Source organism: Drosophila innubila, assembly GCF_004354385.1.
Source record: "Drosophila innubila isolate TH190305 chromosome 3R unlocalized genomic scaffold, UK_Dinn_1.0 2_E_3R, whole genome shotgun sequence".
NCBI classification, from domain to species: Eukaryota; Metazoa; Arthropoda; class Insecta; order Diptera; family Drosophilidae; genus Drosophila; species Drosophila innubila.
Genome location: NW_022995380.1, coordinates 15,355,948 through 15,379,593, shown reverse-complemented (window position 1 = coordinate 15,379,593; position 23,646 = coordinate 15,355,948). Strand labels below are relative to the sequence as shown.

At 37.0% G+C, this 23,646-nt stretch overlaps 1 protein-coding gene and 1 long non-coding RNA gene across 11 annotated transcripts; one reads left to right on the top strand and one right to left on the bottom strand.

Annotated features, from left to right (window-relative positions):
- Nucleotides 1-305: 305 nt before the first annotated feature.
- Nucleotides 306-23,355, bottom strand: LOC117789757 (exocyst complex component 4). 10 transcript variants are annotated; one of them, XM_034628889.1, is made up of 18 exons: nt 23,187-23,355; nt 22,617-22,791; nt 7,950-8,000; nt 7,822-7,885; nt 7,434-7,762; nt 7,282-7,353; nt 6,572-6,684; nt 6,348-6,510; nt 6,076-6,271; nt 4,145-4,245; nt 3,557-3,897; nt 2,747-3,500; nt 2,566-2,690; nt 2,208-2,507; nt 1,737-2,138; nt 1,066-1,669; nt 805-1,011; nt 306-744 (listed from the first exon to the last, which is right to left on the bottom strand). In XM_034628889.1, exons 2-18 carry the CDS (start codon nt 22,707-22,709, stop codon nt 568-570), a joined length of 4,092 nt encoding a protein of 1,363 aa, XP_034484780.1. In that variant the 5' UTR covers nt 22,710-22,791; nt 23,187-23,355; the 3' UTR covers nt 306-567. The 10 variants fall into 10 exon arrangements, with proteins under 10 accessions (XP_034484780.1, XP_034484770.1, XP_034484774.1 ...); XM_034628879.1 differs by lacking the exons at nt 306-744; nt 805-1,011; nt 1,066-1,669; ... (4 more) ...; nt 3,557-3,897; nt 4,145-4,245 and adding exons at nt 6,915-6,920; nt 7,115-7,123 and having other exon boundaries at nt 5,099-6,271; XM_034628883.1 differs by lacking the exons at nt 306-744; nt 805-1,011; nt 1,066-1,669; ... (4 more) ...; nt 3,557-3,897; nt 4,145-4,245 and adding exons at nt 6,915-6,920; nt 7,115-7,123 and having other exon boundaries at nt 5,099-6,271; nt 22,644-22,791.
- On the top strand, nt 3,647-4,159 carry LOC117789759. The gene is made up of 2 exons (XR_004617929.1): nt 3,647-3,739; nt 3,854-4,159. It is a non-coding gene; the product is annotated as an uncharacterized LOC117789759 (long non-coding RNA).
- Nucleotides 23,356-23,646: the final 291 nt, after the last annotated feature.

Genomic DNA, 23,646 nt, shown 5'->3' with positions numbered 1-23,646 from the left:
ATGCAAAATAGCCAACTTTTAAGCATAATTTTTTTTTTTTTTTTATATATAAAAAATCGATTATTTCAACTAATTCATACACTTTTGCATAGTTAAAAAAAAAATATTCATAGCAAAACATAGCTAACATAATATATATTCAAAACAGACGGCTTTCCTGCTAATAGTTATTGAACTAAAATGGTACGACTTGCCATGTAGGGAATTTTTTTCTGGAAAAGGTGGCAGCCTTTCGGTTTAAGACGTCGCCGCAGAACTTCCCCATTCAAATCCAATTCTTAAACCAGTTTAGAGAAAAATTTGAATTCGTTGTTACTATTTAATTTATTGTGTATAGGCCATATTACAATATTGTTCATGAACTTTAGAATATAAGTTTATAAAGGACTATACCGCGACACCAAGTGCATGCCAACATGTTCAAAACATTTATAATCAATTGGGCTTAACACTACCATACTCTTTGCACTTACACGTTAAAAACTATTATTGATGTACGTATGCATGTGTGAGTGGGCATACAAGGCGCAATTAATTTAAAATTGGTATTTCACTTGCTTGTTACTATTATACGACAACACCCTTGGAGGGCTTGGTGCCCAGTATATCGGAAAGTTTTTGCTGATAGGAAGCCAATAGATTGGCATCGGAAATTCCACAGGCCCTGCAGGATAATTGTAATGCATTGAGCAATTGCATCTCCGAGAACTCTGTGCCACGCTCCAGGAGTGAATTGAGTATTTCCTAAAAAAATAATAATTGTATTTTAACTATCATCATCTGTGAATCATTTTTAGTATTTACATCCGGTTCCATGCAGAGAAGCTCGTAGAAATGTTTCGCCTGATCCAAGGCAATCTCTCTGGATGCTGTTATGTTGCTAAGCGTTTGCTGCAAGGCAATTGAATTTCGGCACATGCGCTGAACGGTGATCTGATCAATGTGCTCCAAATAATTGGACGCCTGTATAAGTATGCGTGCGGCCAGGTGTGCCAAGCCCTCAAAGATGTACTACAAAAGCCAAATGTAGAAAAAGATTTTAACGAAATAGTCGATAGTAGTTACCCTCGTCTTCCGCGGATGAAGCGTAGAACTGAATGCCTCATCCATTTCCGACAGACGCTTGGTTAGCACCGACACCTGGCGATCTGGCTCCAGTATATCATCCTTGGAGCCGACGTAGCTATTGGTTCGAATGCTCGACTTCGATCTCAAATAGTGAAAGCATTGTACACGCACTTCCAGATGCAGCACCAGCAGGCACGTATTGGCCAGCTCATCGAATTCCAATGCCAGATTAGTCATTACTTTGATTGTGCCATCCTTGATGGCCACATTCGCCGCACATTCGGCCGTCGCCGAGTTCAAACCGTTCACCAAAGGACGTCGCAATTCGTTGGCAAACTCGGAGACGCGAACCGAGAACCATTCCATGCTTTCTTGTAGTATAGCCAACTCCTTGAGCACGCTTATGTCAGCCAATATTTCTTGTTGGGTTATGCCGCCTTCGCCCAAATTGCTCGTTAGCATTTCGGCTTCACGAATGTTTCGCTGCTGCACTTGCAGCGGGCTCTCCTCCTCGGACGGCTCAAAGCTGCCATGTTGCAGCTTCCGTGTGTGTCGTGATCGCTGACACGATGTCTTCAGATCAGTCCAATTCGGAAGTGTTCTTCAGGAAGAATGCAGAGCAAGTTTGTAAACTGAAAGATAGGTGTAATACAATTCTGGGTACTTACTTTAAAAATCTACTGATATCCTCATCCTTTAACCAAGCAACGCTATAAATACGCTTATCTTCCGAGTCCGGCTGCACAATGCCTCTGTATGCCGACTGACAAATCTCGCGATAGGCTTTCAGCAGTGCACACACCATTTTGAGCAGCTCTTCTGAGTAGCAGGGCAAATCTTCAATAAGATTCTTTGTTTCCACCAGACGACGCTCTACCATGACAGTGGACTGCAAGAGTAGCCGGCTCAAATTTAGTGACTTCATTTCCTCGGGCGTGATAATAGTACGCCATGCATCTTGATTCTTTGACAGCGACTCAATGGTCAACTGCAAGTTCCGATTGTGACCCTTGGATAGGAATGTGTCCTTGATATAGTTATCCACAAAATCATGCAGGCTGCAGGGTTGACTAAAACATAAATATATGAGTTAGGATTGGATTTAATACGACATAAATGTGAAAGAATTGTTAACTTACCCCGGCTTGCACTTCATAAAGTTTTCAATTTCCTGAATGTATCCCATCAAAGGCAGATACACTTTGGTGATCACATTCTGATCGGGAGTGCATATTAATAGCTTTGCCCGCTGTTTCTTCTCATGCGGAAGCAGGCCAGTTACGGAGCCCTTGCCGCTGCCAAGCAAATTTCCACCTAAATTGTCATCAACAGAGGCGTCAGAGGCATTTCGCCGATGCTCCTTGAAGTTCTCATGCGTGCTGTTACTGCTGCTGGCAATGTGCGAGGATTTGTCAAACTTGAACATGGACTTCTTGGTGCTGTTAATGCCAAGCAAAGGATTATGAATGTGTACAAAAGTATCTATTAATCACATACCTTGGAACTTTGCGTCTTAGAAAGTAAGAGTTGATATTGTTTGCAGGCTCCACAAATCCTGTTTGGGCGCCCTCATCCGCTGATACATTCTGAATATCCAAATAGTCCGTCAGTAGCAGTTGCAGCTGTAGGAAAAACATGTTAATTGAAAGTAATTTGATGTTTTGATATTTTCAAATACCACTGACTGCGCCTGGGCCCAAAAGTCTGTAAGATCATAGGACTGCGGACCGACAACGGCATACTTTTGACCCACAGCCAAATAGTTCTTAAGCAGCAGAGTGTGCGTCTTGGCGATAGCTTTGAACTGCTTGAATATGATCTCCAGCAGTGTTAGCAGCGGATTGATTTCACCAGTTCCAGTTTGAAGTGATCCACTAGTGGCCAGCTGATGCGTTGTCTGACGTACCACATTTAGCAGCTCGGTTTGAATGTGTACTCGAATCGTTTCCAGCGAATCGGGCACCTTGTGCAGCATGCCAAAGCATTCAACAATAATGGCAATGAAGTAGGTCAAACTGAGCTCTGGATCGATCAAATCTGCATCCTCAACGATCTCAGCCTTGTCCAAGTCAAATCCCTGCGCCATTTCACTCAATGCCTTGCGCACCCGAGCATTGGCCTCAATGCGATCCGTTGAGCGGCGGGCAGCAATGCCACGAGTGAAACTCGAATTGAGGCGACTTGAATTGCTTCGCTGAAACGCCTCATTAGCCGAATTCTTGTAAACCTGAGTAACAAGCTCCTCGTGCAGACGCTGGTAAAGCTGTTGTCGACGCGTTTGCAAGTCGGTACGCAGATCAGCCAATCCATCGACACCCAACAGGGGTCCGTTAAGTGTAGCCAGGGCATCCGTCAGAGCTTTGCTGGCGTGCAAATACTGTCGCTTGGCAGTGTAGCTGACCACACGTTGAGGCACTTTGCGCAACTCCTGGCTGGAAGACAATGCATAAATTACACACATTACGGGCTAGTTGAAGGAACCACTTACATTTGCTCCAGCATTTCTAGCACGTATTTGTGCTGCACAGCGTCCGTCCACATCTTCTTGAGCTCATCACGACGGCATTGAAGAAGGCGCTTACAGGCGCCCAAGTTCTCTTTGACAGCATGTATACGCTCGCGACTGGCAGTCACCTCTGTGGACACCTGACTGAATAGTGGCAGTACTTGGGTAAGTTGCTGGTCATGTCGAGAGACCAACTCATTTAGACGTAAATCCGAACGCTTGAATTCCTGTTCAATTTTTTGCTTCTCCTTTTGTCGCTCTTCGTTGGTCTCGCTGAAGCCCAGCGACTTGATGACGTTGACGAGGAAGCCACAACCAGCTGACTGAAAAAAACACGCCCAGAAATTATGAATTCGCTTCTTGTTATTATCAAATTTCAAAGAGGGCGTGCAAAAACAACAACAACAAAAGGAATCCGCATCAGCGGCGATGTCGTCATCAGGTCATCATTGAGTACTAATCTAAAGGTTCAGTGCAAGCAATGAACATCTCGAAATCATTTAAATCTTTATTGTACGGTAATTTTTAGGGTTTATTAAGAATTTTCGATAAATTATTGAATAAATGTACCTCATCCTTTCCATATTTAATGCCTCTCGGTGGCTTTGTTGGCGGTGGCGCGTCCATGCAAAGGCGTTTAAATTCAAAGTTATCCGAGAACGTTTTCTTTACTGCAAGCGAATATATCAGTGTTTATTATTTTTAAAACATTGTGTACTGAAAGTGTTTTATTTTTCTATTATTTTTTTTAATAAAATGAGTCGGATTAAGTTCAATTGAACTAATCACTAAAGTGAACAAACGAACTAGACCCTGGTCACTTAGTTCAGTTGATTCAAATCTCTGCATAGTTCGTTCGTTGATCTGAGTCGATGAACGTCTGGCACCCTTAAAAAAGTTACCGTTAATTTGAACGTCTGGCAGCCTTGCTTTCATGTTGGCACTTTTCTAAAAGGATATTTGAAAAAATTCTTGCCAGAATTTTTACGAATTTCGGATTTTTAATTTAGAATTAATTTATACAACTTCTCCCCTTGATGACGGATTTCCATTATTCATAGAAATGATCACATATATTTTTATCTTATCTTTTTATTAATCTCATTGCTTTTCAAAGAATTGTTAGTAGTTTAAAAATGTGAATTTCAATCGAGCGCCGTTTTCGGGATCTTCCCGATCTGGTCATAACAGTGTGGCAGCGTTGTTTTCCTTTATTTTGGTTTTATTAATGAGTCGCAAAATCACAAGTCTGGCAGCACCACTTACCAGTGTGACCAAATACAATAAATGTGAACGAAATGTAACTTCGCAGCATGTTAAATTTAAATTTTAGTTAATGAAAATTGCAAAACTCAATAGCTTTGCAATAATTTAATATTTTAATGAAAATCTTAAATGCAAAATAATATAAAATAAAGGTGTTCATTTTAATGAAGGTTTGAAAATCGTTACTCCTCGGGGAAGGAAGTTACATTGGCAGCGCTTAATAACCGACCGATTGTGTGGAGAAATAGAATTAAAAAGTTGGTTTTTTAAATTTTAAACTTTATTATTTGACGGTTGCTACATCTATTGTTAAGTGCGTGGATTATTTTTAAAGAGCATAGCTTTACACTTAAAAGCCAAAATAGTAACCGTTATGCTAAAAAACAGCTTTTCAAGCTTGACTACAATAACTTTATTTAATTTTTCATTGCTTCGTTAGTTTGATAAACACAATATTTAGTTTGTGTGCCTTTTTAATTTTTATATGTTATATATATTTTTAAATAAGCAGCTTAATGCTTTGGTGCTTTGAACTTACGCTATATAATAATTGTATATAATAATTGTTTATTAAAACAGTAATTTTCAACTGTTTGCAAATACATAAATATGTAGAAAAATTAGTGGACAACGAAGTAAATATGGGAGTCACAAATGTGTTGTTGTTTTGTTACTTAGGTACAGTGTACTAATCGGAGGTATTACATAGATGATTGCTTGTACATATTAAATGTATACATAGATTATACAGATACATATACTACATACATATACAGTATAAGTAGTTGTTAAATTGTCGAAGTTCGAGCAATTGGAAGTTGACTTGAGATATGATCGCTTTACTTTGGTTTTCACAGGTGGGTCGATGGGAATTACATAATAAAGTACGTTCGTTAACATACAAGTTGTTAATTTGCTAATTTCATTTTTGTGTTTTGTTGTAGATATTTTTATTAAAAACAATGACTACGAAATAAAAATTTGGCTTAAAATTCATGTTGTTCATTTGGCTAAAAGTAATACGATTGCATCATGAATGATTGCTTGCCCTCTAGTTTCACATATAATACCATTTCTCTCCGTCTATTTACGGATTGTTACCAAGTTTAATTATTTAATTTAAATATGCATAATTTTTTTTTAAACTTGATTTTTCTACTCAACGTTGAATTTGACTGCTCCTGGCTTTTGTATGTAACTGTGTACTGTTGATTACTCCTTTTTGGGCGACTCACTGTTCATTATGCTGAGGCGACGAATGTTGGGCTTGTCGTAATCCTCCATAGAAACGCCACGTGATAAGCGCCGCTCAAAAGAGCCTGAGCTGGCGGTGGAGTAGGACCGTCCACGATCCACGCCGGGCATGACGATCGAAGTAAGCAATCCTTGTCCTTTGCAAAACAATAGTATAGATTGAGCCACCTTTGAGGGCTGAAAAAGTCAAGGAATTAAACATTTTTAAAATAAAACAGAACTTAAATCCGTGAGTCGAAACAAATAAACATACAGCATCGGCCAAAACATCCCCAGCACGTTCAATCTTCAAGATGGTAACGCGTTCTTTCTCCACATCACGATGCAACTTCTCTACCATTGAGGCATATGGGCTGAGCATGCCTGTAATTAATATGACATCTACTTTGCATCCTTTGAGTGTCAAATCCTTACGACTACAAGATACAAATAACATCAACTAGGCGTCTTTCATTAGTATATTTCATTTGGTCATACTTCATAAACGCCTTCACATAGAGACCCACATTCTTGCTGTTCAAAGATCGATGCAAACGTTTTTGATATTCGGCTACAATCTTGTCCTTATCTGGATTCTCGCCAACAATTTGCTATATGTGTTATTATTTTTATGTGTTGTTTGTTGTGCAGTGTAAGTAAGCAGAATATTTGCATTAGAGAATAGTTAAATTTCAAATAGAACATTTTAACATTAGCTACTATTTTCTACAATACTACAATAATGCAATTTACAAAACATGCTAAACAAAAATATTTTTATAAGTTTTGGAAGAATTTTGCATTTTCATATTGGCCAATTTGTTGATTGAGCTTTACGTACCGAGGGCTATAAGAAAGATAATAAAGAAGTAAATAATAAACACATATTAATAAACATGCTTTGCAAAGACCTAAGACAATTGCAGGTTGGTCAAATTTGAATAAATTTAAAATTTTTCGAGACTAAACGATAGCATTGTACTAATTAAAGGGCTAAACAGAGCTGATGAGACTTTGATATTAGACTTAAAACTCGTTTACCTCCATGACCTTTAGTGCAAGGAATATGCACCCAAGTTAAACATAAAACAGATCAAAAACAAAAAGGAAAGTAAATAGAAATAAAACACGTAGATTAATACACAAACCACAACAAACACAGTCACACTTAATATAAGAGTTTGTTAAATGCAAATGCAACAACTTACATGTCCAAATTTGTGATAAATTAAAAAGCTTTCAGCAGATTGGGCCACCTCATCACTTTTCCAGGTAATGAACTGCAAATGATCAAAATGTATTACACGTAATTACGTATGTTATTGCAAAGACAGAGACAAAGACAGTTTCCTCATCGCACCTTGCTCTTAAAGGATTGCAAAACACTTGCAGCACTGCCTGTGGCATTGATCAGAATGAGGCCGAGTGCTCGGCTGGGATGGGCAAGGCCAAAACGGGCCAGCACATTGGCACCAGCGCCCTCGCCGAGTCCAATTACATACTTCACATGCAGATAGTCCAGCACGGTGACCAAATCTTCGCCTAAAGCCTGAAGCGATGGAAATGGAAAGCCATCGGCCAATGCATCGGCATTGTCCGCATGACCGGGCACATCAACATGTATAAAACAAGAGCGTTCCTTTATTTCCGTCATGCAGGGACTGCTCACAAATTCCTGAAACGAATTATCTGCCAATGCGGCATGATTAGTTCAAGTTCAAATATTTAAACTAATCTTGTCTACATACGATTACAGCCCAGATCATGAACTGTAATGAACACAGCACGTTTCTCCTGCTGCGACAGATCCCCCTTTAAATTGAAATAAAATAATCGATTTTTATCTGTGCATATTTAAATGAATTTTAAATTTTACCTGTACTATGACGGTCAGATCTCCGCATTTTTCCGTGCTGATGTTGTATTTCTGTAACGCCATTGACATTGTGAATTAAATACTAATTGGATTATATTATGCACTGTTAGCGCATTACTGGCACAAAATAAATTACATAAAGCAGGAAAAATTAAGCTAAAAGGCAAAATCATTTCCACGTTGCCATTTAAACAAACTGAAGCGTCAAAAATGACTGGGCATGAAATGACCAAAAAAAACGACAAGCTTTCATGTTGTTGTGTGTTTGTTACTGAGAAGGAAAAAACGCGACAAACAGTGGAAAGAGGCAAACCGAGGTCAGTAGGCAGGAAAATAAGAGGGAACTGGGTGATGTTTGCTCAATGATAATGCTAACTGTCAATTACATGCATTGCATTTACATTCAAATTAGAATTTTCAATTTGCCACCTAAAAGTAGGCAATGGAATTTGTGATGCGTTGAAAAACGGAAATGCTCTGTATAAATTAAAATTAATGAATAAAATTGCATAATATATTCAATTATAATATAATTTTCAGTTTGCTTAGGGCTTGCAGCTAATTTATTGCAGTAATTTAGACAATGTTTACTGTTAAAACGATAAACAATGAACCCGCACTAATAGCTATCTAAATTTATAATTTATTTAAGCTTAAGGTAAACGAGTCCCCTCATACACACAAATTCATTCATTAGACATTGTCCACAGACCGAGCATCCTTTTCACACACACAAACCCACCCAGATACACACGCACACACTGATAAAAAAAACACTTATTGAAATTGATAGAAACTATAAAAGTGTCAAAAGACCAGACAGTATAGCGCTTCTCGTTTCTAGGGTCTCTCGTCAATATCTTTTGCCCATAGAGGGGCCACACAATTTACCTAAGCTCCTTAATGTAGTCTAAAGTGTTTATTTTTTTCGCAAGCCAGTAAATAGATAGATATTTAGATACACAAATGAGTATTATGTTAATGTGGCACCAACTCTGAATAGCATTTGTATGTGTTGAGTTAACGCATAGCATAGGGATAAAAATAGAAGAAGAAGAAGAAGAGAACCAGAACCAAAACCAAAACCAAAACCAAATAAAGCAGACAGCCCCAGTGGGTGTGGTTAGAGGCAGCTGCTGGTCATCTGTTTGTCAAATGCCAATAAAAGTTGCACTTTCAAATTAAAATCATAAATAAAACATGTTGATGGTGGTTTGTGGCCGCTGCAGTAAATTTGCATAACTGTTCCGGGTCGTGTAGCTGGTTGTCCCATAAAAAATACAGTGAACATGAGCCCAGAGTCAGTTTCAGCCTTAATGTTGCCTGACGTTAACAAGCAATGCACATTATGGCAATGCCACGCCTTTAAGGCGCACGTCCTTGCACAGGGGACGCAGTTGTGCTGCAAAGTGCTGTGCTAACAAACAAAACAACGCAAATAATGGCGTTAACAATGGATAGTGCGATGGCGATGGCGATGACGATAGTGATGGTTATGGTATTGGCAAATGAAACAGGCAATGAAAATAGGCCTGGCTATGACGTTTGTAGTGTGTCGCAGTCGCAGTCGCAACCCGGATTTATTGCTGATTAAACAACATGGAAATTGCGCACGTTGTCGTCAGAAATCCACTACAATTAATTGATCGTTTGAATTTTGAATTATAAGAGCGCCTTGAAAACTGGTAGCTTTTTTAAACTGGGACAATAATTGTTACTAATTAAAACCTGAACAGAGCGAGCGTTAAGGAAATCTTATTGCTATGAAGCGTAAACTCATAATTGCATTCAACCAGAATTTATAAGCTGTTTGCTATGAAACATTTCAAGCACGGTTGGAATCGTAAATCAAATCATACAAGAACCGCAAATAAGATAACTAAAAAATCATAGCGAAGAAAATGTGTTACGATAAATAATTTTTATTTAAAAAATGCCAAATAAAAGTTAAATATAATTTTTTTATTTAAAAGTTACGAAAAGTGAAAATTAAAAAAAGATACCTAATATTCGTGCTTGAAGGACATGATATGTATCATATGAAAGGTATTGAATCATACACCAAGAATATTTTAGTAATAAAAGACTATAACTTTTAAATTAAAAAAAAAAAGAATGTAAGACTGACTTTTTTTATAAATGTTATTTCGTTATATTAAATGAATACAGATATTTAATGATGAATTGGCATTTTTTTAATGCCAATTAAAATTAAGTGTTATTTCGTAACTTTTAATAAAATTTTAAAATTAGTTTCTAGACTTAAACTTTTATTTGAAATATTACAACAGTTACGGTCTCTAAAATCATATGCTGCTTGCAACACACAACAGTTGCTTGTTATGCAAATTGTTGGTTCTATAGCTGGCAATAAATATCCTTAAGCTGCTAACGTACAAGTGATCAAATAAAGCAGCATTGGAGTGATGTCATAAGAAACGTTTGTAAATTATGAAATCGGTAATAAATTGCAAAGAGCGCTGACGTACAAGCACCTGCCACTTGACTGACTGCACTTTACGACCTGACAATGCTTATCCAGCTAACGTTCAGCCCTTTGACGTCGCGACGTCATCTGTTATCGACGAGGTTGACGCATTCGATGATTGATGTTGTGGTTGTTGAGCTGTCGGGCACAGTAACAACAACAGTAACAAGAACAGCAACAGCGTCAGAGTCGATGGCACGCACTCTTAACCGTACATGTCGTATACGTAATGAATAAAACTTTTGCTGGCATTCAAGCTCTTTGAGGTGTCTCGTATTTCTATTTGTTTTGTTGTATTCTTTGTGGTTTCCTCTGTTCAATTGTAAATTGCAATTGTTCTTTTTCGCATTTTCGCTTTTGCCACGAGCACTTTTAATATTGCCATCAATCAATTAAAAAAGAACTCGACGTGGCTCAATCATTTGATTTATATTTTGTTCCATGTATCAAACAATTTTCAAATACTTGTTTATATTAGTTGCGTTGCCGTAGGGGACGAATTTTAATTGACTTTTCAATAGTTCAATGTTTTGAATTGTTTGTGCTTCTATGTCAATTGATATACACGAGTTTAACAAGTTTTTAACGATGAGAAATCGTCTAATTGATGTATGCCTCATTAAATTCGGAAAGGATTGGTAATTGGAGCATGCAACTCATTGAAAGAGTGTGGGAAAGCTCTGAGGTTTGACAACTGTCAAGTAAGCAATTTGGGTTTGAGTATAAACACATTTCATAGAACATCTAAGGTAATATAATAAGAGTTGCAAACTGAAACTTTTTAATTACGAGCACTGCCAAAAACGTTTGTTTTCTTGTGTTTCTAGAAAAGTCTCGAGCTGTTAAAATATAAATTCAATGTTAAAAAAGTGAATTTAAATGAAAATATTTAAACATATATTTTACTTGGAATACAAAGTCATATTTAAAGAAATACTTAGCTAACTTGACTTAAAAAATCAATCTTAAGTGTGCCCAATATCATTTGTTATATTGCCCCAACATGTCAGATATTACATCCTTGGAAATGGGAAGTCTAATCAGAATCAGAGACCTGGACACACTGCTGTCAGCTCAGAAGTTCCAAGCACTGAGGTTGATGCTATTCGATTACGACATTAAAACGTCAGCTGGGCATGGTAATGGCACAGAATCACAGCGAATCATAGAATGTGTGAAGGGGAGGAATGTACGGGTATAAGCGCAGTCAGCCAGGAAACAGGCAATGGGAAGGCAGGTGGCAGGAAAACTGCCAACGTCAACGATGTCAGGAAAATGAAAATATAAAACACGTCAGTCAGGAGTCGCAGCATCGGCACTAACTGGCAAGGGCAGAGGGTAACAGCAATGAGGTCAATGAGTTGACACGTACACAGACACACACACTCACACAAAGCTGCAACTTTTAGCTTTCGGGCAATGCCTGAACTTTGTATGTGTGTGTGTAAAGACCTTTAGGTATTCATGTACGTGTATCATGACCAAGCGATACAGTTTCATGCATGTTTGCCAGGCATTCAGGCATAGTTACTGCAACAAAAGGCAACGTTTAGTGGAGCAGCATACAACATACTCACACATACATATACATATATGTAGGCATTTCAATGTGCAACAGCAACTGTTGTTGTTAGCCGTTCTTTAAGCCTGTTGTGTTATTTTATTTGTCGACAGCTGGCAAGAAATAGAAATGTGGAAAACAACAGGCAAGCCCCCAAAGCCAAAGGAAAACTTTGTGGACATGAAAATGCAATTGCTCTTGCGTTATATTTTATATCTCACTGTATTGTTATTTTGCATGCTGTTGTCGTTGTTCACCTTGGATAAAATGAATGCTTTGGTTTTTAATACTACCGACATGACATGAAAACTTATGCTCTGGAAGATATATCTCTTGAAAACTTGTGTTCCGTGTTAAAACTGACAGTAAAAAACTGTTGTTGATTTGCAAATGGAATTGTTATTGATATGGCAACAGCTAAATATATGGATAAATGGAAGTTACGTATACTTAAGAGACAGTCGCCATCTGTTGTGAATGCTTGCTTCAACTCAACTTGGCTCAAAGTTAAGCTAAGATCCTTTCAAGTGCTCTAGAAAGCATTGTCGTTGACTAAGAGCGCAACACTTAAACACAAAAAGTGAATCTAGCCAAGTGCTTGTTACTTTGTTTTGGCCACAGTTTTCCGCTCTTCTGATTCGCAGCTTCCTCTGTGTCCAGTAGTTGTGGGTCTAATCAGCGTTCTCTTTGCCGGACACGCCTAACTCAATCGCCCGGACTTTACTGAGTTACATTTACTGCATTCATAATTTAAACAAACATTCTCTCCCTCTCTCAGTTTCTCTCTTTTTCTCTCTCTGTCTCTCTACCTCCCTCACTCCCTCTCTCTCTCTATCACTCATATGTTGTTTGTTTATGCCTAACACAAAGTTTGTTCGCTTTTGTCCACTTCATGATGACCAATATGTATTCAAGTGTAAATGGATTTTCGGTTCATAGTAAACACATGCACACCCACACACACACATACAGCTACATACACACATACATATCCTTTAGGGATTGTTGAAATCCCACAGCACTTGCGACATCCGGCAAAATATACAAGGAAGAATGTTGTCAAGGAGTGTTGTCGACTGGGAGATACCCTGCACAATAAATGTGTCTTATCAGGCATATATGATCTTGCTGTCATTACAAGAAACAGCTTTTTAAAGGATTCTTAAACAATAAAACATTACAATAAGTTATTATAGAGCTTTGTTTTCATTTTTTTTTTACGATTTAATTCACAACAGGGTACAAAATGAAACTGTTTCAGCTGCGACAACTGCGACAGGTGCTTATATTTGGTTAAGTGCTGTCATGTGTCGCCTGCCAATCCCACAGCATCCAGCCAACAAACCGGATGTATCGGTTTGCACATCAAATTGATGTTTCACTTCTGATATGCCAGAGAGTATTGCGGAAATTTCTATACGACTCCGAGGCATGCAAAATGAAAATTTAATTATGGACATAAAGAGGAAAAATGGTTTTTGCGGTTTTTTATTTCAAAAATAACATTTTATTTATACGTAGTCGATAAACACGTATTTATTTTGTATGTTTTTTTAACATTTTCATATAACCTTAGCTAGTCCCTTAACTAACAGTTATTGGCCGCACATTAATATTAATTAATATTCAATTAGGGATCATTAAATAACGTATTTAATATGCAGCATATGATGTCTATCACAGGCTAAATAATTACTGCAATAAATCGAAAAAAAACACAGAATTTGAACTGCACAAAAAGATTATTTAACATGTAATGAATTTTAATGGATGAATAAATGGATAATGAATTTTAAACTTAAATAAGTCAAAACAGACTATTTCAATAATTTACATACATATTTATCAGTTAAAATACATGATAAAAGCTGAAATACCATGTCAATAAGCACAGATAATTCAATACTCACTGATTAACTTAATCACAAAATTATTCTCAAGTGTTAGTGTTATGAGCATTTAAATCATTTAGTGCATCGTTTAGTGAGCTTAATAAACTTTTCTTTCGTCCATGGAAGCCGTTAATCGCAACGTCGGCATAATTTGGATTAACCGCCGCAAAGCTTAACTGTTCATTATGGGAATCGTCGCTAATTGGGAAATATCTCTTTTACGCCATCTAGCCATGCAGTTCAGCTTTTAAGCCCAGTTTGGAATTATGGCAAATGCTCGATGTGCTGATTTTAAGGTTGCAAAGTTCAAACTCTCGTATACGTGATATATTTATATGCTTCGGCACGCTTATTGGAAAACTGTGAATACGAATCCTAACGAGAATTTTGCCACTGAAAAAACTTCCTGAAAACGAACGCCAAAACTTGTGTCTATCACAGAATGTAATAGTGATACTGAAAGTTTTTTAGCTCAATAAATTGGAAAAAACTTTGAAGGTCGCAGTAAGTGAGTTTTTAATAGACAAAACCCAGCTAAAACCCGACAATTAAAGGTCGTTTAAATTTTCTTAAACAGTCTTTGGCAGTCTAGCTATGGCATTAGCAGGCAGGCATTAGCATTTGACAGGCTGCTTGTTTTATGCGTCGTATGCGCAATAGAGCCTTGAAAACTTTCGTAACTTTGCCTTGTGAATAATTAAGCCAGCGCCAAAGACAAAAATACTCAACGTTGTCGCAAATTTTGCCAGAAATACAAAATGTGGGAATATGTGACAGCTTCCCGGGAACAGCTGTGCCCAGAAATTGTCGAGACCACGCTGCGTATGTGTAATATATATTGGTAGCAAGGCAATTGCCGTTAATGGAAATTGAAAAAACTTCATTAAAAATGCAATTAAAGAACCAACAGCAATTGTTGATCAAATGACGGACATCAACAAATTGATATTGAAGCGGATTCAAGTAAATAAGAAAACAAGGAAATGTTGAATGTTCAGTCAGCGTACACTGGCAAACAAAACTATGTGTACATTTATAAACAAAGAGAAATGCTTTTAAGCAGATCTCACATAACAAACGCACTAACACACTGACATACAAACACACACTCCAATTGAGGCGTGGCACATTTTACACTACACTGTCAATCTTGGTGTAATGAAAGTTTATTCAATGCACAAGGTCATAAAGTTGCCCAACCGATGCCCTAGACAATCCAAAAAGCAACCAAACCCCGTAAAAATGGTGGCCGAAGAGTATGGAAAGGGGATAGAGGAGTGAAAACAGAAATACTCTGATCTCTGTTACACTTTTGGGTTTCCGTGTAAGTCAACAAATTACACAAAAAATTGACAGAATATTTTTTCTCTTTTATGCAGCAATAACGAGACTCATGTAAATGGAAGATATTTGATTATGTGTGTGCTAGTATGTATGTGAGGGGGTAAATATGCGTTTTATGCGTGTGTATGTGCATTGTCCATGATGGCAACCTGCGGCGTAATTCCGGATTACATAAAAAACAAATGAAAGTATATATCCTTTTTTTAACTTTTATCCATCGACTATTCGTATACCCAGTAGGCAATGTTACAATGATATATTTTCATCGGAGATCGGTATTAAAATCTTATCAAACCTCTAATAGTGTTAGATACCATCTAATATTCTTACTTTCATAAATGCTAATATACCTTTTATGCATAATACTCGTATAAAGAGCATTGAAGTCGAAATTGAAATGTTATTTTATGTGGTTGAAGTTTAATTTAAAAGTTTTATCATTGTTTATCAAAAAATTACTGCTTCTCTCGCATATATGCAAACTTGTTTCGAATATTAATTTTGACCGAATTCCATATCCACGGAAATTTGTTTAACAAAGTTCTTGTTGCTGAAAATGAATCAAATTTGGTTGAACACATTCCAAAATGGATTTATAATCAGACCACATTATATGGAAATGAATTGAACATTGAATGATTACCAAAAGATTATCATATTTTCAATTATCTCTCTCTCTTAACTCGATTGAAAAAAATCACTTCAGGGTCTGTAGGAAATCTTCTTTTAATTAAATTTGCATTCTTTGTTGTTGACGCAACACAATAGAGTCAAAGTCAAGATGGAAAAATGAATAAAAGAAAAGAAAGAAGAGGAATGTTGCTATATTGGAACACGAAAAAAATGTCTGCAAGCAGAATTTTATTATAATCTGATGCCAACTGAAATATGTTTGGGTTGTCAGCATAGTTGGAGTTGAAGTAGAATGTGAACTCGGATGTGAATGTAAAAGCCACAAGGCATGCAACATTTGCGCTGGATTAAGCTTCAAGAACACTGCATACTTTATGGCTGCTGATTCAGTTAAACACAAGTTAAGCTGCACAATAAAATGAAACATATGAGCGGTAATTCGATTTTACTGATAAGTTTTTCGATAAGATTTATTGCTGATGGATAACAGATTTGCTGTTGAATTTATATGCCAAGGTAGGAAGCGTTAGGAAAGGTAAAGAAATAAATGAAAGTCCGTAAATTATTGCAATACCTAATTGCGCAGTCTCTGATGTCAAGGCTGACAATTATTTCAGGCCGTTAATAACAAACATAATAAACAGCTAGCAACACTCGTTGGCCATTTGAGCTGCTCAATTTACTTGGCCTGCAAGATGCGAACGCAAATGGCACGTAAAATGTGCCCGTTAACGGTAATGGTCACCCAACACATACAGATGTCTCTATTAAAGTTACAGTTATCCACACATACACACTAATACTTACACACAGATGTAGCGACAATTATGCAATTTTTATGAGTCGCACGCCAAAAAGTATGCTGTGCCCTTTGAGACCAATCTGCTAGCTACCAAAAGACAGCGAATAACAAATTCCAAAGCGACCACCAACCCACACAAACACACACACCCACACACACATGCCAACTGCGAACAAGGTCATAGGAATTCAGCGGACCCTTTGCATACTTTGTGACGCTGCAGTTGATGCTCGTATATATCTTGCTAGACCCAGCTTTAGGTGTGAGCATTATAAATGTGTCGTTAGCTTGGTAAAGTCACGTAGAGGTTAAAATATGCAACGGATGCAGTTGAGAAATTGCACGGGAATGCAACATATAATTAAACCCATGAAGTGACTCAAGAACTGCGCAATTCAACAAAATGACGCTGCAAAGTAGGCAACATTAAGTGCAAAAAAAAGTCGGCCAAAAATAATTGAGCAAATCAATTTAAAAAATGGCAAACGTCTGCAAACAACAAACTTACACTAATCTTTTCAGCCGAACCGGAAGCTGCGGCGCCAGCGGCTCGATGCTGTGGTGTTACCGGTTTAGACATGCCTAAAATTCACAACACAATTTGCACCGTTCAACTTTCAACACACAAACGTTTCTTGATTTGCGTATATCAGGCGCTCAGACGCAATTGCAACGAAATTCACAACACGTTAACTTCTCTGCGGATGCTTCTAGAGTCAACTTTTCGGTGCACTGCGATGGCAACAACCACGTTCGACTGTACGACAACGACTATTGTTGCTGCCGCCGCCTGGTCTTATCAACGCGGCCGAGATGGACGAGATGCCGCTGTAAGCAGCACGAAGCAAACACGACGAGTGCCAACGACGATGACAGCGAATGCGACGAAACTGCTAGCAAAACAAAATGCCGAAAAGTGTTATGGTAATGGTAGTGAACGTTACTGTAGTTGTGTGTGTGTGTCTCGGGGTAAGGGGAAAGTGGGCCCAAGAGTGTATACTCTCTGTGTATGGCAAGATGTTGCGACGCAAAAAAAAGCTTTAAATTCTGTTATGCGGGGGCGTGTATATGTTGCCGTAGGGCAGTTCGTTGGGCAGGTGTTTACTTAACGCTGCCAGATTGTTAAAGATTAATCACAGCTTAATAAAAGGAAATGCAACTGACGCTGACAATACTTTAAAATTTAAAGATTAAATTGTATCTGAAATCTACGAAACACAGTGGACAAAATATTTATTTTTATTAAATTACTTAATAAATATTAAAATTATTCTGCAGAAATGTAAAGTTTTTAAAAATGATCGCTGTTGCAAAATAAATTTAACACTCACAACATCTTTATTATTATTTAGACTTTCTGGCAACGCTGCGGCCTTAGCGCCCACGCAAAATGCCAAGTACATTACAAAATACTGTTGTCTACTTACGAGCGCAATGCTTTTTGACACCCACGCATTATATGTGTATGCGTCGACTGTCTATTTGGCTGCTTCTGTGTGTGTGTGTGTGTATTTTATATGAAAAATTCCTTTTGTTTTAGTTCTCATTCTTGGTTTCATTGTTATGCCAACTCTTCATAGCGACTGCTGCTTTTGTTGTTCTTGTTGTCCGTGCTGAGCGCCTTTTTGTTTTGATGCGCTAATTTGGCCGTGCGCGGTAAAAGCTCGAATGCCAAAGCTATTCATTTGTCTACTACACAGTCAACCCATCCCGTCTCCCACCTTCCATCTGCCCTGAAATTCATCAGATATGCGCATTTAGAATTTACGTGGCGTAGGTCAAGCAAAAGTCAGTCGCAGCAGTTACAGCAACAGCAACAACGGAAGTCGGATCCGAAAGTGCACTCTGCCTCAATGACAACTATGTGCATTTCAATTATATTTATTTGTATATACAGCTAGTCAAGTAATTGTTTTGACAAAACTAAAAATTCTCTTATTTTTATTTTATATCTGTTAACTATAATATTATTTCAAATATTAACTTTTACTACTAGCGACTGGCAACATTTTTTTTAAATAATAATGATGCTTATAACGAAAACGAATACGAATACTCGTACTATAGTGAATATGAATATGAATGCTGCTCACGTTCCACTGCAAGTTTCGCGGCTGCCAATGAGCTTGGCCATTCGTCTGATGAGTTTTTTTCCACACTGACTCAGCACAAAAATGTAATGTCGACGCAGTGAAATTCAAAGTTGCATAAAAAATTTAACACGCTCGTATGACTAACGATGTTTTTCGAGAAAAATTCAAATTAGTGTGTACAAATTTAAAGTGCTTTAAAAATATGCGTACTCTTTGTAAATATAAACTTAAATAAGTTGATTAACATTAATTTATCACATATTTAGAAAGAATCTAAGCCAGGTGTTGTTTTATACTAATTACGATCTAAGGAGTTGATTAAAAGTGAAAACTTGAGATTTAAAATTTTGAATTTTCGAAATTTTAAAGGGGGGACCCTTAGCATCGACATCAATATCTAGTAGAATCTAGAGAAGAATATTTTTTTTTTAGAATTTAATATAATTTGAATGCAGAATGAATTTAGAGGCCAAATCAAGACCAAAATGACACTCCCTTTAAAAATCGATTCAGTTTTGATCAAGTAATGACAGTTTGAAGATAGTCAGACTTCGGATTTAACCACTTTACAAGTCAAAATTTTTATCCAATTCTTCATGATTTTTTACAAAATAATGAAAGGTCTCAGAATCAAGTTTAAAGTGTTGTTTTATACTAATTACGATAGAGGGAGTTAATTAAAGGTGAAAACTTGAGATTTAAAATTTTGAATTTTCAAAATTTCAAAGGGGGGACCCTTAGCATCAAAATCGAATCTTGGTCGAAAATAATTAAATTTTTTAAATGAACAAAAATTGAATACAGAATAAATTTAACGGCCAAATCATGATCAAAATGACATTCCGTTTGAAAATCTATTCAGTTTTGATCAAGTTATGACAGTTGGAAGTTGGACAACTCTTTGACCCAGCAACTTAACCACAACCGTACCGGTACAAAGGTTTCGGTATTCGGTTCTTCTTGAAACGGTTATTTTCGATTAACGGTTCCGGTACCGATTTCGGTACAATTCGGTGCTATTCCCTGGTATTGAATTCAAGTCAATCAACCTCACACTGAATCACAGTTTCATTTACTCAGCAGATTTGCGTTGTTTTTTCTATTCTAAACTGTTTAACTTGGCAATTCCCTTTTATCTGCTGTTATACACATTTCAATAGCAATTCAGAGACGAGGAATTTGCTACGCCTCTAGCTCGGCTGGTTAAACTTCTTAACATTGCCTAGGGCAAGTGGCTTACAGGGTTTTCAATTGTTTTGCCACTTTGGCGTCTTAAAGTATGCAATACACAGCTCTAGGCAGCTTTTTGCCATTGTCTGTTGACTTATTGTCACGCCTCCTCCTGCCTACGAACGCCCCTGACACGCCTCTCGCCTAAAGCTTAAGTAATGCGTCTTTTGTATTTTGTTTTTCAACCATTTGCCTGTGCACATAAATCGTTGTTGTTGTTTGTTCTGCACACCTGCCTATGTAATTGTAGCGACATTGTTGTTGCCGTTGTTGTTAATACTGTTAATGTGTTGTTTATACGTGTGTGTGCACAGTGGCTGTTGTGTTGTTGTGGTTTTACTTTCACTTCTGTGCTTATTTTCTTCGCTTGTCGCACACAGTCCGTTTAATCATACGCATCCTCAATCCCCTTTCTTTGGCCAACTTTGCTTTTTGTTTAATTAAATCGAAATTAAAACATTTTACTTGGCGTTTATCTGTTTATCTCTTGATAAAAACGAATGTTATGCAATGAATGCGAACCAAACAGCGTATACGCAATGTGTTCTTTAATCCACTGTCTCACACATCCATTATTTTTCGATTTTAATTCTTTTTGAGCTCAACGCCAGCAACAACAGCAGTTTAAACTCAAATAAAATGTGCATATATAAAATGTAAACAAGGCTGAAACAATATTATATGAAAAACAATAAAACGTATTAAGCGCATGAAATGATTACGGATTTGTACGTATATTCTCTACAAAAATTTAAGCGTATTTAAAGTTTGTATAAATTTAATGTGTCACCCATGGAATTTGAGTTTGGGTTATTTTAAGTTAAGAATTTTAGTATCTCTGGTAACTGACCGTTAACAGACCATTGGCTAGTTGTAACATCATACCCTAAAAATGATTGAAAGCAATCTAATGCTTAATAAATTGAGAAAATTCAAGTGCATGGCTTTTAAAAGTGAATTACTTATAGGCAAACACACAAGTACAGGCACCCATACAAAAACAGAGAGCACGTTAAGCCCAAGGGGCAGCACAAGCACACGTGCCAGGACTACGAGGATTCAAACAAGAGGAGCAAGAGAATTTAAGTTCGAAAGAATGACATCTTCCTCAGTAGCTGACAATCAAGATACGAGTCCCGCGCCTCTCCTTTTCTCTTCTTCTTTCCGCTTTGAATTTTATTTACACAATGTATTCACGCGATATTTACGCACACATTTTTTATGTTGCACTTTATTAGCTTTTTATCGTTCATTTATTTGACTCGCTGTGTTCGCATCGTACTATTTGCCAGCTCATATATCTCTCTTTCTATTACCGCTTAATTTCTTTTATTTGTGCTGATATTTTTGTTAAGGCAAATATTCGAGCCTGATAAAGTTATTTACAATGTTGAGGGGATGCCTAACCTTACCCAAAATGAATGCAAATTTGTTGATGCTTTATATTTGATCAGCTCCCTTGGATATCTATTCTTTTAGAGCTTCTGCCTCACACGTTTTCCTGTTTAATATTAGGTACATGAACAGTTAGAGCTGCCCTCGTTTATCTCAATTTGGTGTTCAATTAAATTTTCTGTTACACAAAGTGAATTAAATGGTCGGTCATTGGCAAACTACATATATGTATACAATATATGTACAATGTACATATATGTATATAATTTGTCAGTAAGTTTACTTGTTGTTGCTTCAACCGCTTAATTAATGCTCGGACTGCATATGTACTTTCATGTAAATATTTATTACCCAATTGATGTCGTTGCAAAGTAAGTCTGAGTCGCAGTTTGATAAAAAGAATTACAATAACTAAGCATATTATAGGAGAATTAAAATTAAATTTAGACGATTATTTTTAGCTTGACCAGAAATTAAGTACATCGACATTTTTACATGCAACAAAGAAAAACCACACATGATGTGATAAAAAAAAACTCGTTGCCACAGTGGCCAATGGCCCCATAAATGTTATATACTAAGTAATTTATCTAGCAATATAAATATTAAAGGTAACAACCTGCTTATTGCAGATCCTTGACATAATCATATTGATATCAAGTGCGAACACTCGTTTTCCATTTTTAAGAGTATTTCACATTTTGTCAAAAATTTACAAGCAAATTACGACTCTAGGGAAATTAAATTTTTTTTCCATAATTTTATTTAGACTTTTCATGGGTAAAATTTGAACATATTTATACAATATATATATGCATTTACCATATCATATAGGAGATTAATTAAAAAAGCATACCAAAGACAGGGCAATGAGCCAAGTCAACTAGGCACGCCTGAGTGTCTAAATTCTTAATGCCTTGCACCCACGCCCGTAACGTCTAATCAAATAAAATTCTATATATACTACGTATGTATAGTATGTGCGAATGTCAGTGTTATGACTTTTCATTTCCCCTTTATTGTTTTGTTTGCTTAAATTGGCCGATACTCGAATCGACTGGTTGGCGTTAATTTACGACTTGGCTAATTTGGCAGCACATTTGTAATAATTGTAAATAAAATTCAATTGGACGGCAAACAACCATGCAAGCATCATAGCCACAACAACAACAAAGACAAACAAACTAATTGTTATATCTCACGCATTTTGGTCACTTGATACCGTTTACCTCATAGATGGTATTCAAAACTCTCACCCGCTCCACCAAACTTTCGGCCCGACGCGCAAAGGAGGCGCGTTTCTCAGCGGCAAGTGCAGACATTATTTTGTCTGAAAATTATATATACTTGGGTTTCGTTTGATTCGCTTTGTTTTGTACAATGTTTTAACTGTCACAAGAGCAGCTGCAAAGAGACAAAAAGAGAATTTTATTTACTATCTGTAGCTTATGATCGATGACTTAATAGCAACATTTTTGGCGCGCAATTAAGCTTAACAAATAATTTGACATGGTACTATTTATTCAACATTGATAATTGTTGCCAAAAAGAATAAAATTAATACAATGAAAAAACTCGAGCCAAAACTGACTGATGACAAGCGGAAATCGACGCAGGTGCATAAAACCGAAATACTTAGAAATATTTTAAATTTTGGGCACAATATCAACAAAATCGGCTGTCAGCCAAGAAGGTCAGTCTTAAAAGGCAAACATGATAGGTCCCACAAATATAATAAATATAATTTTAAAAATAAAATATGTCACTAACAGATAAGTTCGCACAGGGCATAAAATTACCGTTAAGCGGGCGGTGTCAATTCAGCTGCCTATCTCTGCATATACAGTTAAAGTATAGTTATCAATAACTGGCATTAAAATAGTATGAGTGTAGTTAATTCGAATCAAAAGCTTCGTAACCGATCGCATGCGACTAGCACCAAGACGTTGTAGTAAAGAATACCGCCGATGAACTGATGACACATTAAGGAATATTCGACTTTTGTAGCCCAACGAGCATAAAGCGAGAGAAGACCTGAGAAAAGAGCAAGCACAATCGAACCGAACAAAGAGCAAGAGCGTCAAATGTAAATATATAAATGGACGATTTTATTTTTAAATATGCGCTTGTTGCACTCTTTATTGTGAACTGATTTATGGATTGAAAAGCAAACAAGCAACAGGTGCCGTTGACGCAGTGGCCCCGCCAGTGAGCTTGAGTTCAAGGTCATTACAACGCCCACTGACCAAATTAAAGCTC

What these genes read in the sequence shown, in the direction of transcription:
- LOC117789757 (XM_034628889.1), bottom strand. Translation starts at nt 22,709, where the DNA reads ATGTCTGCACTTGCCGCTGAGAAACGCGCCTCCTTTGCGCGTCGGGCC. An exon ending in TTTATCACAAATTTGGACAT is followed by an intron (nt 6,685 to 7,281) that starts GTAAGTTGTTGC and finishes TAACACATATAG; the next exon opens with CAAATTGTTGGCGAGAATCC. An exon ending in TTTATGAAGTGCAAGCCGGG is followed by an intron (nt 2,139 to 2,207) that starts GTAAGTTAACAA and finishes TTTATGTTTTAG; the next exon opens with TCAACCCTGCAGCCTGCATG.